Consider the following 14115-nt stretch of genomic DNA (forward strand, 5'->3'; position numbering starts at 1 on the left):
CCTCATGCTAAGCACAGCCTGCGTTTGCACGTCTTAACGATCATCCTCAAACACGGATACTCTAGCTCGGAGAGAACAACGAAAGAGAGTTTAAGGCAGCACACACCGTTACGTAGCAGTTTTATTAGTTCGTTACATTAAAGAAGCACGACCCTGTAGCAGCTCCCAACACAACTGCAGGCCGAGGGCTGTCGGCGTTCCTACAAGCAGACTTATTTACAGGTGTTCTCAACCCGACCCAAGAACATCACACAGGGATACGATCTGGCCGAGCGTGGAGATGGCCTCAATATTCCATGACCGGTAGGAGACGTTTCGATTATCAGGGTGTAACGTTTTTGATGGAACTTTTTGCCCTCTGCACTCCTAACTGTGACGTCATTAACGCTGACGTTGCGTTGTGTGCTCTCACAGCCCTCCACCGCTGCCGGCCACTCGCACACACCGGCCCGGCAACCGGGTCTCGGTGGTGGCACCGCTTTCCTGCCTGGATCCGGCTGCTGCGTCAGGAGCTCGGCTCCGACAACTGCGCTTTTGTGAAACTACGCTTTTGTAGGTGGTCAGTCTCTCACGCAGACAGGACAGTGACAGAATTAGGAAGTGTTTCAGTACCTGTTCATGTGCATTGACAGCACCGTTGACGTTCTCACCCCCAATGACACCGTGGCCCCCGTTCTCTGCTGGCCCATGGGACACAATACGAAACAAGACCAACAAGTTCTGGCTCCAGGTTGAAGTGTTAGCCTTGTGTGGCTCTGAGCAACACTTAGACCCTCAGCTCTTCACTGGGGACCATCAGTTCCACAAATAGCTCTATTCTCCACCTTGTCCTTGGTTCCAAAGCCAATCTTTTTCACCCAAATAAGGGCTGAACGCTTCAAACGCTAGTTCTGCTGGGCTGGCTGGGACAACAGCTGAACCCAACTCTACAGGCTTGTACCAACAAGGGAGCAGATTGCACACAACCAGAGAAAAAGTAACATTTTTGAAAGAAAAAGTCTGATTTAAACCCAGCTTCTATTAGCTACACCTCTTCAGTGATATAGAACATTATTTTTAAATAATCTTGCCTTAAATACATCCTCGGCAAAGTCTTTCCTATCGACGATCTGATGTACGTATACGATTCCTTCTGCACCAGCGTGCAGAGGAGAGCAGAGCTCTCGGGTGATGGAGCTCGAGCTGTGTTAGGCAGACTTGCAGTGGAGAGAAATACTGATGGCAGGGACTACGTCTCTTTCAATCACCATTATTAAGATGTATCATTATTATTATTATTTTCATTATTACAATTAGGGAATTTAGAGTGTGCTCAGGTAATACTGAAACATGAAGAGGTAACCGTGAAAGCCCCAAACGCTTCAATACTCCTCAGTTCCAACTGAGGGGCAGGTGTTTCAATAATTATCAATGCTCGTATCTACGTACCCAACTATGTATTTCACACTACTTGTGCGAAACTGTACCTAACACTACCCTAATCTCCAATTTTATCAGTTAAAAAATGGGTAGAATGCCAGTTGGTTTTGGAAAATGCCACGTAACTATTTCCTAGAACATCCCGGATAGGTTGTGAAGTTGGTTTTGATTTTTTCCAAAGACAAATTAGTACCAATTAGGCATTCAAGGAAAAGTGTCGCTGAACATTGGGAAGTCAGTTTGGCTCCAATCCCCCAGGTTAACAGTGCCTTTTAGAAATGGGCTAATTTATAAGATTGCCTAATGATTAGGCTACAGTAAGTGACTGCTTGATGCCACGGATGTAGCACAACACACTTCACGCTGTATTAAACAGGCTTTCAAAGTCAGAAATTCAGAGAAGGCAATTCAGGGTGATTAGCATATTTTAGTAGAAATACTTAAAATGTAGTTTCGTAAGGAAATCCAGCCAGCTAGAATACTTGAGGAATTATCTAGCACATTATTTGCCTACAGTAACATGATTTCATTCTATAACAAAATACCGGTTTTGACAAAATACATCCAGAATAAAAATCCATTTGTAGTTTTATGCAGGCACGTTGCTGTAGTCCGTATTGCACAAAAGATACCTGTCTGAACTAAAGGGCACATATACATTATTTGATCAAGTATATTAAATACATAACATCTCTTTCTATAGATATTTTGGAGAAAGGCTTTTAAATCTCTGCAACTGGACTAACCTTTTCCTGATAGTACCTTCACAACATTCATATATATTTATGTATTACAGTAAACAAACAGTGTTTTGTAAACATTTCTGATTGCATAAGTGACCTTTGCTGTTTCATAACCAAGTTCAGGAAAACAACTAAATTAAATACCATGTCTACCAGGTCTCTCCTGTTGTTACAGAAGCACAGAACTATTCACTCAGGCAAGGAGGCTGCTGTTAAGTTAACCCTTTTATTTCAAGGGGTACCAGGCTTATAGTCCTGGCCCCTCCCTAGCCCCAAACTAATAAAGGGCGGGCACCTTTACTGCACCGAGCTGCTGACGTGCCATAACTGTACCTTTAAGGACCACTTCTGAGCTGAGGAGTATAGATAGTTCCATTTTTAAACCCAAATGGTCTGCCTCCAGCTCCGGGTGTCTCTTAGTGTTTCTCTTCTGGCACCATCCCTTTATCGAGGTTACCTAGGTATTAGGCTGCTCATTTATTTAACAGAAAGAAGAGCGGTAGCTTTCAGATAAGTATTTACTTTAAGTCACCGCAGACCATACCCAGATAAAATCACTATTCAGTACCATTGACCATCTAATGAAGAAAAGGGGCAGGGAGAGGGCTGAGTAGCACAGAGGCTGTGTAAGTACTTACTGCAGTAACAAGTACATGTTTGCTGTTTGCTAAAACTGAAAGCAAGTATGAATTATCGGAATCAAGTATTTAAAGGAAGGAGGTTGTTGGGGGATAGGACGTACTGAGCCAAAACAACCTGAATTCCAGCTATAGTACTACTGTGAAGGAGGAAAAAAATTAAAATATCCTCCACTCTACGCTTAATAATTCTTTCCCCAGTTAAAAGGGTATTAAAAGGCTGGATGGATCTAAATCTTAGATCTTGTAGCACGTTTGTAATCACAGTGACTACCAGCAGCGGAGACAGGTAGGGTTTGTTTTCTGGATGAGCCTTGTAGGCTGCCAAATTTTCCAAGCTCAATACATAAGAGATTCAATCAAGTCCATTAGAACAGTAATCAGCGAACATTTTAATTCTGCAAGGTATGTACATTACAACATTAAAAGAACACAAGTGCCCATTCCAAACAGCTCAGATAAACTGTGCAAATAGTGGGTCTTTGTGTGTCTGCAATCCCACCATGCAAACGATAACTTGAGATGCATGCTAATGAGCTACCATCGCCAATACCAAAGGAAAATACTAAAGGAAACAAGAATGAACAGCAGTGAAAGCCACACAAAGACCCACTATCCTTTCTGCTTTTACAAATCAACTGTAACTGTAGATTATAAGAAAACCCACGAAACTCTAATTTCTTGACTGGATCTAACGTTCAAACGAAGCAAAAGGACTGTGTCAGAGATATGTGAGCAGGGCTGGCCACCCTGCCTCCACGCTACAGTCAAACTTGGATAGTGGGTCTCTGAGGTGCTTTCACACTGGAAGACAACATTGGGTCCTAAAAAAAACAAAACAAAAAAAAACAAAAATGAAGGATAAAATGAACATAAATTTGAAGAGTGACACATATGAGTTCTATGGACAAAGACAGAACAACACCAAAAAGGTCAGAAAGGAATGACTAACATTCAACTTTCCGAAAACAGACATCATGAGCTTCTGCTCTGGCAATTTCATATTCATAAACACACCCAGTTTTAAGTACTTGCGACCAGCCATCGCTGACTCTGAAAAACACTTGTAGCTGATTCACTTGAGGAAAGTTTCTTCCCATGCAAGACTTGTGTTATGCAGAACTCAACAACACAAGGTCAAACCCTAAAGGTTGGTTTTTTTTGAAGGCAATGGCAAAATTCCCTGAGATTTCAACAAAGCCAGCATTTCTCCTGACAAACTTGTAATGAGACATTGGAAAATCAGATAAAAACTAAACTTGTACCCAAAAGCCTCACTGGAATTTATTTGTACTGGCACATAAAAAATTAACCTGTTCAACTCTGTTCAAAGCCTGAAAAGAAATGAAACCTTGTCTCCAGTAACGTGTGTCAATGAAGTAGGAGGTACCGCATCACTTGATAGACCCACCAGAAACCAAGGTCCACAGGGCCTAGAAGGGGCAGGGGGATGAGGTGGGCTGCAGCTGCACACCCCCTGCGGGCGATCCAGGGACTATTCCACACCCCAGGAGTTCAACCTGGAAGCTTTATCAAGCCTGACTGACAATGATCAAATAGTTTTAGAAATACAAAATGACTGTGTCACTATGAACTAAGGGACTGACTTTGATCTTTGGTAAAAGAGGGAAAATTCTGGAGCTGTTGAGTCAAATCTTAGAATTAAATATTAATCTTCATGTGTTAAAAAATGAATGCGGACCTGCAACACCCACACCTCAAAGCCACCGATACCACAAACTCTTACTCCATAGTCATAAAGAGAAGTTACTTTGCAGTAAGTAGAGAACTTCAAAATCTGTTTTCCATACAGAAACACAGAAATGTGTGGGGAGAAAACTTAACTACAGAAAATACAAGGAGAAGGCTCAGACCGGTCCTATGGATAAGAAGACAAACTGAAAGAAGCTATCTGTTGGTTTTTCAGCGAGATAAGGCAAGAACAACTAGGAGCAACTGTTTAAGGCAGATGAAGACTGGCTGAAATGACAAAATTATCTCTAGGCTATGGGGAAGAAGTGTAAAGTGAAAATGCACTGTGCCTGCCCGGCCTCACACAGCCCTCAGGAAGAACGGGAAGAAAACCTGGTAGACACGTCTCAGACAGGTACAGGTACACAGAAGATCTGACCCTGAATGGTTGAGCAAGCACTTGACAAAGAACAGAAGATTATGCATATTCCTTTACTTTAAATCTATAGCTATTTATATTTTGAAACCTCCTGCGTATCTTATTTATTCTTGATGAGGACTTCTGGGCAAATATTAGAATAAGGGCTATTAAAATGTCATTAAAACATGAGTAAGTCTAATCGTCACCAAGGTCACTGAGGGCACGACTCTCAAGTATTTTGTGTTCTGCCATCACCTGGACTCGGCTGCATTTAAGAGACCTGCTGGTAGACCTATCACAACCTTCATTGAGATTTTTCCTTGTAGAGATCCTATGGCAGGATGTGCAGCTACACCAACAGGAAAAGTCACCCTGTCAGCACAGCTTATTCTGTTCAGAGAGCTACTTCAGCAACCTAAGAGAAGAAACATCTCGCTGACCTAAGTTTACGGTTAGTGGTGGATTTGGCAGCGCTAGGTTAATGGTGGACTCGGTGATCTTAAAGGTCTTTTCTAACCTAAACGATTCTACGATTCCAATATCCTTCTTTGCTCGGGAAGTTTGCCATTACAGCTATAACTAGTAAGTCCCAGGAAAGACTCTGGGTATAAAAGTGGTCCATGTAACAGAGTTTAATTTAAGAGAAAACCAGAATTTTCCTAAGCCGCAAACGTATTTGAGTAAACCAAATCTGTCTGCTCCCTTTCAAACACCATTACGTTTGACCATCTACACGAGAGAGTGGGAGAAATTGCTATTCTTCAACAGAAACATTACAATACTCAGATTAACAATTCTTTAAAATATAACACTGCACTTTTAAAACTTCATTCTGTTCTATCTCCAAGCTTGTCCCTAGAGGGCCACATCAACATTTCTGTGGGATGATTCCTTAGTGATTTCTCAAGAATACTAGTGAGAGTTTCTGCGCTATATTTAAATAAGAGCAAAAATAATTTTAAGGAAATCCAAGCAAGTTTTGAAAGTTCAATCAGTACGTATTTAAATTTAAATATTTCTCTGGTTACGGAAGAACGGTAAAGCACTAGCTTACTGCTAACACAACCTACTAGCTCAAGCTTCCCACCAATGGAAAGCAGCCCAGCTGCAATCTGTGTAAAAAATTCAGAAAGTTTTAATACACAGCCAGAATCTTAATTTTAGAGCCCACCTGGATTTAGTCAATGCTATTTCTTCAAAATGGAGATTTTTGTCTCTATTTGAATAAACAAACAAAAACGTTCAAAGGATCATTTTAATGATTTAGATATGCCTAATCGAAAGAATGTTAAGTTCAATCTAAGTACAGAAGTTTTTGACACCACAGCCACATCAGCATTAAAAAAAAAAACCCAACACATCAATGTGTTACGAAAAATATAAGCACAGATGTAATTTAGCTAAAAAGAGAACCCTGAGAATGGTGCATACTGTCTTTTCCAAAGGTACCATAAACACGCTACCCAGGGAAAATATTTTAACTTTCCAATCCAAGCTGTACCTTCATTACCAAGTTTGTGAATTCTTCTCTAAGAACATAATTCTGTTGATCAACTCTCAAGTGCAAACTGGTCCTACACAGTAGCTACAGGCTATTAAGAGTCTACCTCAACCAGGCCGCTGGATGCATGTCTTTATACTGAGAAAACTACAAACGATGCCCACAGAAAAAATACTATGTGAAGGGACAAGGTTTGTTATATCAAAGGAGCAATTTTTACATTAAGAGACCTTCCCAGCCCACTGATGTCACGGGTTGATATAAAAGTTGTTTTAATCACAGTGCCCCAGGATGAAAAGCTGAGGGAGTAAAAATGGTGGTAACTCTCTGGGGAGAGGGGCCAAAAAAGACAGGGTGTGCGTGGAGGGGGAGACATCAAAAACCTCTACTGTGTTTACATGCAAAAAAGACAGAGAAAATGTTCCCTGTCAGACAGGTGTATGTTCTAGCATTCAGCTGTCAGCCTGCTGCTGATAATTTTCAGCTTAACGTGTGTTTTGATATATATCTTTTTTCCTCAGAATTGGATAAGAGCTGGATCGGTGGGAGCTGGGACATGTGTACTTACCATAGGTCAGATCACTTGCTAATGCTAAAATAATTTCCCTATCCTTTCTACGGTTATTTCTACTTAAGTTTAAATATAAGTTAAAGATGAATATAGCAGACACTTTCTCGTGTTTTATAAAATTGGAGCAAGTTGGATAATTGAGCACAGTGCACCCACACTGTCTCCCTGCCAGTGGCAGTTACCAAACATCAGCACCTTTAGAGGAAGGGGAACACCTACCAAATCTAGTATTTTACCTCACTCTAGCACACTGGCTGGTTGGCAACGTGCTGGTTGTTTGTAGGTTGGATAAAGAAGTGTTTGAAGCCCTTAATACTATAGTAAAATATTTAAAGAAAAGGTATTTAAAGTATCAATAAATTCAGCTGATGCCTGGAACTCTGAATTCTAAACACAAGGCAGAAGAATAGCAATGTGCCTTTGAAATAAAGTAACAAAACGAATAAAAAATAAAAGTTGCTTACACTGCTGACTTGGATCAGAATCCGTGGTCATCTTCACGTAGTTTGAGGGGAAGAGACCTGTCACACCACTGATTTCTCCTTGCCACCAGTCAGCATCGTCTTTGCTCAGTACGTTAATGAGCTGCCCTTTGGAGAAACTGAGCTCGTCTTCATTGTTGGCCATATAATCATACATGGCTATCACTTGACACACTAGGAAGAAAAAACAAATACAGCAGAAACGCTGTTACACAAGTAGCAAGACTGTTTTTGCGTGTTTTACATAACCACAGGAAAGAAACAACAATTTCACATACACTGTTACATAAGGGAAATGCCACATGATCTGATCTTGACTTGCAATTGTCCTCCCTTCTTCTTCTATTTTTTTTTTTTTTAATTAGGCCAGGAAGCAATCTGTATTTCCGCTTTAGATATCTATGCGCTTATACAGCGAATTGATTCCATTAGGATAGCATCTACTGACCTGCTGAACATTTTAAAAAATAATCAAGTACGCTTCTGTCTCTTTTACCAGCTCAGAAAAGTGAGTTTGATTATCTTATGGCTGATACTTGTGAGAAAAAGTGGCAACGACAGAGGAAACGCGCATTAGCTAACTGTGAGCTGCCAGTTTAGCCAAAGGGAAGTTTGGTCCAGTAATACCCAGGAAGCTGCTTGTGTATAAACAAATCATAGCTGTGGAGAACAGCACCATTTGAGCATGCAAAACCAAAGCAAGCTCATTTTCTGTGAAATAATCTCATTTGTACCCAGCGATTCAAATGGAAAAATCTAGTAGAAACTTGCTGCTTGGCTATTACAGCACGTAATTCATAGAATCCTAGAATTATAGAATTGTCTAGGCTGGAAGGGACCTTTAAGATCGTCTAATCCAACCATCAACCTAACTCTGATAATTCCATGGTGTTTGCCAATAATTGTTAGTCTTCTGTAAGATTTTTGCCAGCATTTGGAAACACGGAGTTTCCAAATGAGAAGAGTGTGGCTCTTCAGTGTGTGCAGCAAAATTAAAAAGCTCTTGCCAAAGAAGATGGGCTGCTGATCCTCACGGATTTCTGGATATAAACGTCTTTGTATGACTTGAGACTCTCTGTTGCAAGGCACGTAGAGGACAGTGTACGGTAGGGAGGGATGCTATGAGGAACTGTTTTGATTAAGAAATTGGGAGGTAAGAGCTGAACTCAGACTCCGACTAGGACTTTACCATTCACAGTGACACTGCTTTCAGATACAGGCATTAAACATAATATTAAGCTAGTTATATAAGTCAGATTAGTATCTGAACAACTGAAGCAGTTACATAAAGTACTCTAAATGAATTATAAAGTCATTTTTTTTCACCTGCGGGAGCAGCAGATGTGGTTCTTTCACTGCTCGGACCCAGTAATTTCACATGGCTGGCAGGGAACCATCCTTTCTGTCTCTTTTTCCCTCTTGCCTGTAAATGTTTAAAATGGTTATTACACAATTAAGAAACCAAAGAGTCTACAGACTGGAGAAAATGCAACAAGTATGTTACATGGTTTTGCCAACAAAAGACAAAAAGTCAGGCTTCCAAACACCCACTAAATAGATCTCAAAAGCAAAAAAACTGGCTAAGGGATAAAATATCCCAATTCAAATAAAGCTGCATCCTAATATGTTCTGGCAAATGTATTAATCCAAAATTTTCAAGTTCAGCCAATTATTTCAGCGTACAATTTAATTGTAGGGCTGAAAATTCGTTCTCTGAACATTCCACTTGTGCATAATATAAGGAGTCTCTAATGAGATACCCAGCAGAGAGGTAACAATCACCATAACCTGCTTTTGACAATCCCGACCTACGGCTTTGATACCACTTCCAACCCAGTACAGCACGCGAGAGTTTGAAAAGAAATTCCTTATTTTTCAGTCTTTGCTTTTTGAGTCCCCCAGCTAAAGACGGTCTCTGCACACTTTGAAGAAACAAATATACTTCAGCGTGCACAAAAAAAGTCAGGATGTAAAAGTGAGCCCAGACTTTAGAAAGCAGTAACAGCAGAGTGAGCTCTACTACAACAAAAAAAGAAATTCAAACTAGCAAGAATTAACTATTACATACCTTAGTTTCCCTCCCTTCCCCCCCCCCCCTTTTTTTTTTTTTGATTCTTTGAGGCTTCTTCCTGACCCAGCACTGGGCCTACTTTTCTTAAAATACAGACTATTCCTTGTTTTCTGTATTTTTTTTAATTTTTTTGCACATACTATGAATAAATTTTCCACTGCTGTTAATTCACAGAGACTCAGTGCAGCAATTTCTCAACTTGCTCCCTGCGCCCTCTCCTCCAGTACCTGGTTTTAAAAACAGATGCTGGATACTTAGATCAGCCCCGTTCCAGCTGTTGGAGAGGGAAGATTGGTGTTAACGAGTATTCACTCAAAACAGACTGTGTGAGGCTGTAGAATACCTTAGGAAAGGCCAATTAAGTGATATTAAGAGGACAGAACCTTCTATGGTGCTGTTCAATCCCAATATTGGAAATAGCATTCGGTATTGGAAGTAATGTTTAAATTCAGGCTAATGCTGCAGATTCAGCTAAAATTCAGCTAAAGAAAAAAGGTAACAAAGAGACATTATAAGATTGTGATTTATCTTTTTGCACTGGTTGCAAAGATGAAGATGATTATGGACAAGATCCCTGGGGCTCCAAATTCAGATATCAACTGTGATTTGAGAAGAACATCACGTAACAGTACCCTCAACCCTTGGGACTAGAAATTCATCACTAGGTGAGGAAAGCAGAAAACTGGGAACAGCAATTTTCACAATAAACTATCTTCCAACTCCAAGAATTCCTGTTCTTTCATTAGAATAATTTTACAATTTAATGTTTTAGCAATTAAATCCTAACCAATTTATTAACTGTCAACATCCCTCTTCCCCCTCCCATGCACAGGTTCACTCACAGTTTTGCTATTTTCTGTGACCAAAAAAAATCCTGAACCAAAAAACAAACAAAACCAAAACCTCAAGATTTAATTAAAAACTTGTTTTTCCCCAAATATGGTTTATACAAGATGAAAATAACTTTGTAGCCAGCTTTTAGAATGCTATACTTAGTTGTTTTCTCTATTAAACCCAAGATCACCTCCTTGCCATTCATCAAGTCACAATTATTTACCTGCAGCTCTCCTTGCCACCAGCCACTAGCATTTTTCTTCAAAATAAGTATTAGCTGTCCTGGAGCAAGACTAAGCTGTTCAGATCCTGATGCAGCATAGGCAGTAGTAACCTGAGCAATTTCTGAAAAGATAATGTATTAATTGCATTTGTTATTTTTTCCATTAAATTTGTTATTTTTTCATTACGTTAAGAGCTACATCCACAGAAGTACCCTGGTACATATCTTGCAGCTAAGCACATTAGCACCCATTAAAGCACTGCTATGAACCTAAATGCTCATAGTCACTTAAGAAACACTTCTAAATGTTAAAAGGTTATCACACACTTACCAGGTTTCTTATTTATTGTTCCAGTTTTGCCAGCATTACTAGAAGCCTACGGAGAAACAACAATCATCCTTTAATATGCAATAAAACCAGTAGAGTTTACGCCAACTTTAAGGATGTGGACAGAAAAGCAGATGGAGATTTTAATTTTGAGCCCGTATTTAACAATTCTGTACAGAGAGAGACAGCGCGACGCTGTGCTAGAGCACCGATTTAGCACTCCAGCTACCTAGGATTTTCTTTTCTGTCAAGCACATTAACTTCTGTTTAAAATCACTACCTAAGAGCTAGATATCAATACCAGTAATACAATAAAACTGAGAGAAAGCACCGTGTGCTAATTCTCAGAATACAAACTCACTTCTTGATCCTTTGGTCTGACGTAATTGGAGGGGAAGATTCCAGTTCTGCCATCAATGCTCCCGGTCCACCACTCCCCTTCCTTCTGGGTCACCAGGATTTCCTCACCTTCCGTGAAAGTCAAGTCACCAGGCTCGGAGCTTGAATATGAATAGAGGGCAACATACTCTGTGCAGACAGCACACAGAAAGGAGACAATAGTTTCAGATCGGAGGATAAAAGCACGTCAGAAGCAAGTAAAGGTATCTTTGATATCAGCCTTCATCAATGTGTTCTTATCATGGATCTTCACAACTTTGTCCACCAACTTGCCTACTTTCTTGATTGCAATCACGTCTCGCCCCACACTCACAACTCTGAATTACAGATGCACAGCTTTGTACAGACAGGTGAATTTGGCACAGAGTTACCACCCTCTGGTCATCCTCCAGACCAGGGCTCAAAAACCCATCTCTTGCATTAAGGATTCCACCCCGTGTTTCACAGCAAGCATGTAAACTCCACACCTAAACCTGATTAAAACCACTCTTAGCTGACTAACACAGCAAAAATGAAAAGCCCAAGTGGAATTAAAATATAATTGGGGAAGCATGGAGATACACTAGGCTTAGAAAGTGCTTCCCACAGATTTTTCTCCAGTAATATTTGTTTTCTCTACACCCTGCGGATTAAAAGAGAATGATCTACACCCAGGAGACTAAAAATCCCTTCTCATGTCTCTGTTCTCTCTGTAGAGAACAGCAGGAAGAGAACTTGGCTTATGGGTATGAGACGTATTTTAAGTTTTCAGAAATAAATTAACGCTTTAACAAAAGTCTTAAAACCAAAACCCGGCCAATGCTCAGCCTGAATTAGTTATAAACTTTACTGAAGTTCCTGGTTTAGAATTCTTGTATCGGTAGCTCAACATTTGCACTGTGTCTTTTGGACAAGCATTAGAAGTCCTGCTCAGAAACTCTTCACATATTTAAGCTCATTCATGTGCCATTAAGCAGCAACAGACTGTATCATTAAGCAGCACATTTCATGCTGTCTCACCCTCTCCTGCTGCGTAAGACTGAGTGTTCGGCTTTTTGTTCACAGCTGCATAAATAGCTTCTGGTCTGCAGAAAGGAAAAAAAAAGGTTTGGGTAACTAAAAGGCTGATCAAGAACAAATCTCTTTATTAGGATGAGGGTAATCTCACTTTGGTCATCTCAAAGTTGGTGTTGCCTCTGAATTAACTGCAAAGACTTCCCCAACTGTCACACAGTGATAGGTATTACTGATATTTAAGATATGAATGGCATCCAAGAGCCCATCACTTCAAAAAAAGAAATGTAATGTGATGAAAGATGAGAATATATATTTGCAAATTATGCTATCCAAAAGAAGTACAAATTAAAGATTTTGTCTAAATTCTCTCATTCTAGAGGATTTCTAAGAACTTTTATCGTAACACATGAAAAGAACAATTCACACACAACGGTGCAGCTATCCCAGCAGGAACCAGACTTTGAATTATTACCCGAACAGTTACCTTGCAGCACTAGAATAGACATAATGATCTTTTCAAGTAAAGAAAAATACACTATTTCTGCAAGTTGTGCCTTACAAGCTTACAATTATTTGTAGGTCACGCAGAAATTGGCACCTTCAGAGGCAGAACACAACTACACTGCAAGAGAGCTGACTCCGTAATGAACCAAAACAACGTCTGGCACTTGTTGAATAATCAGCCACCACTGACTTTTCACAGCACTCAGCCTTGAGCGCTATTTACACAGGAGCGAGCCCAGCATTACTTGGCTTTGCCGGAATGAAATAATCCAAGACTAAAATGGCACGGTGTAAATTGTAAATGGCATTTATATTCTGCACATTAAAGCGCTGCCAAGAATTTTGCACTCCAAACCACCTCTTTTTGCAAACTGTTGAGTAAAAGAAAAATGAAAGTCGCACTTACTCCTCTTTCTTGATTTCGCTCCCAGGTAAGAGCTTGACATATGATTTTGGAAACCAACCCCTTCCTCCGTGTACCTCTCCAAACCACCAGTTTTCCTGCTGCTCCAGGACAGTAATGATATCATTTTTTGAAAAATTCAAGTGGTTATCTTTTTTTGCAGTCCAAGAGCAAAGTGCTTGTGCTTTTAAGTTCTCGACGGGCTGCCCCTGTTAAGACAGAAGCGGAGATGTTGATGGACCACACTATGCCAAAACGATGTAAGTGTTAAACTCAAACAAACATACATTGATGTATCTTGCACTGAAGTTTAAGCAACTTCACTCCTAGGTGATGGCTGAGTAATTTGTTGTACGGCCAACAATATTTTACATTGATGTATACAAGCTGCTGATTGAGGAACAATCTCTCAACTCTGTTTCTTATTTGTTAGCAACATCTCGTGTCTAATTACAGGTGAAAATTATTTTAGAATCACGAAATATATGAGTCTTCTTGCTCAGCGGTCCCTGGAAACATGGAATTCTGTCAACGCACACCAGTGGAGCGTTCTGACCAGCTTCTTTATCCTCCAGCCTGTTCAGTGCACCCAGTATTAGAAAAATCATATTTTGGTTTGGTTTCTCTTTAAATCAGTTTTATTAACATGAATCTAAAATACATAAAGTTCTCCACTCTCACACAATATACCTGTCCATGAATGGGTGAAACAGATCCAGGGGACACAGTGCGAGTAAAAGCCGATTTCTGCTGCCATGCCGTACTGACATTCAGGTTAGAAAAAGGGATGTTTTGGTAATCAGATTCTTCTGCAGATTTACTTGGTGAAAGTGGTCTGCAAATTGAATACAGGCACACTTAACACATTACAGTTTTTCTTTCAGAAGTAC

General features: G+C 40.1%; 1 protein-coding gene across 1 annotated transcript in view; it reads right to left on the reverse strand.

The window, feature by feature from the left end:
- ITSN2 (intersectin 2) overlaps positions 1-14115 on the reverse strand; it is an 84707-nt gene that overhangs the window by 14448 nt on the left and 56144 nt on the right. The window contains exons 22-29 of the mRNA XM_074152976.1: positions 13916-14060; positions 13229-13434; positions 12322-12386; positions 11285-11451; positions 10927-10972; positions 10596-10717; positions 8794-8890; positions 7450-7641 (exon numbers count right to left, since the gene is read on the reverse strand). Of these exons, the coding sequence (XP_074009077.1) occupies positions 7450-7641; positions 8794-8890; positions 10596-10717; positions 10927-10972; positions 11285-11451; positions 12322-12386; positions 13229-13434; positions 13916-14060 (1040 nt within the window). The remainder of the gene's footprint in view (positions 1-7449; positions 7642-8793; positions 8891-10595; positions 10718-10926; positions 10973-11284; positions 11452-12321; positions 12387-13228; positions 13435-13915; positions 14061-14115) is intronic.

This window comes from Numenius arquata, chromosome 9 (genome assembly GCF_964106895.1).
Source record: "Numenius arquata chromosome 9, bNumArq3.hap1.1, whole genome shotgun sequence".
NCBI classification, from domain to species: domain Eukaryota; kingdom Metazoa; phylum Chordata; class Aves; order Charadriiformes; family Scolopacidae; genus Numenius; species Numenius arquata.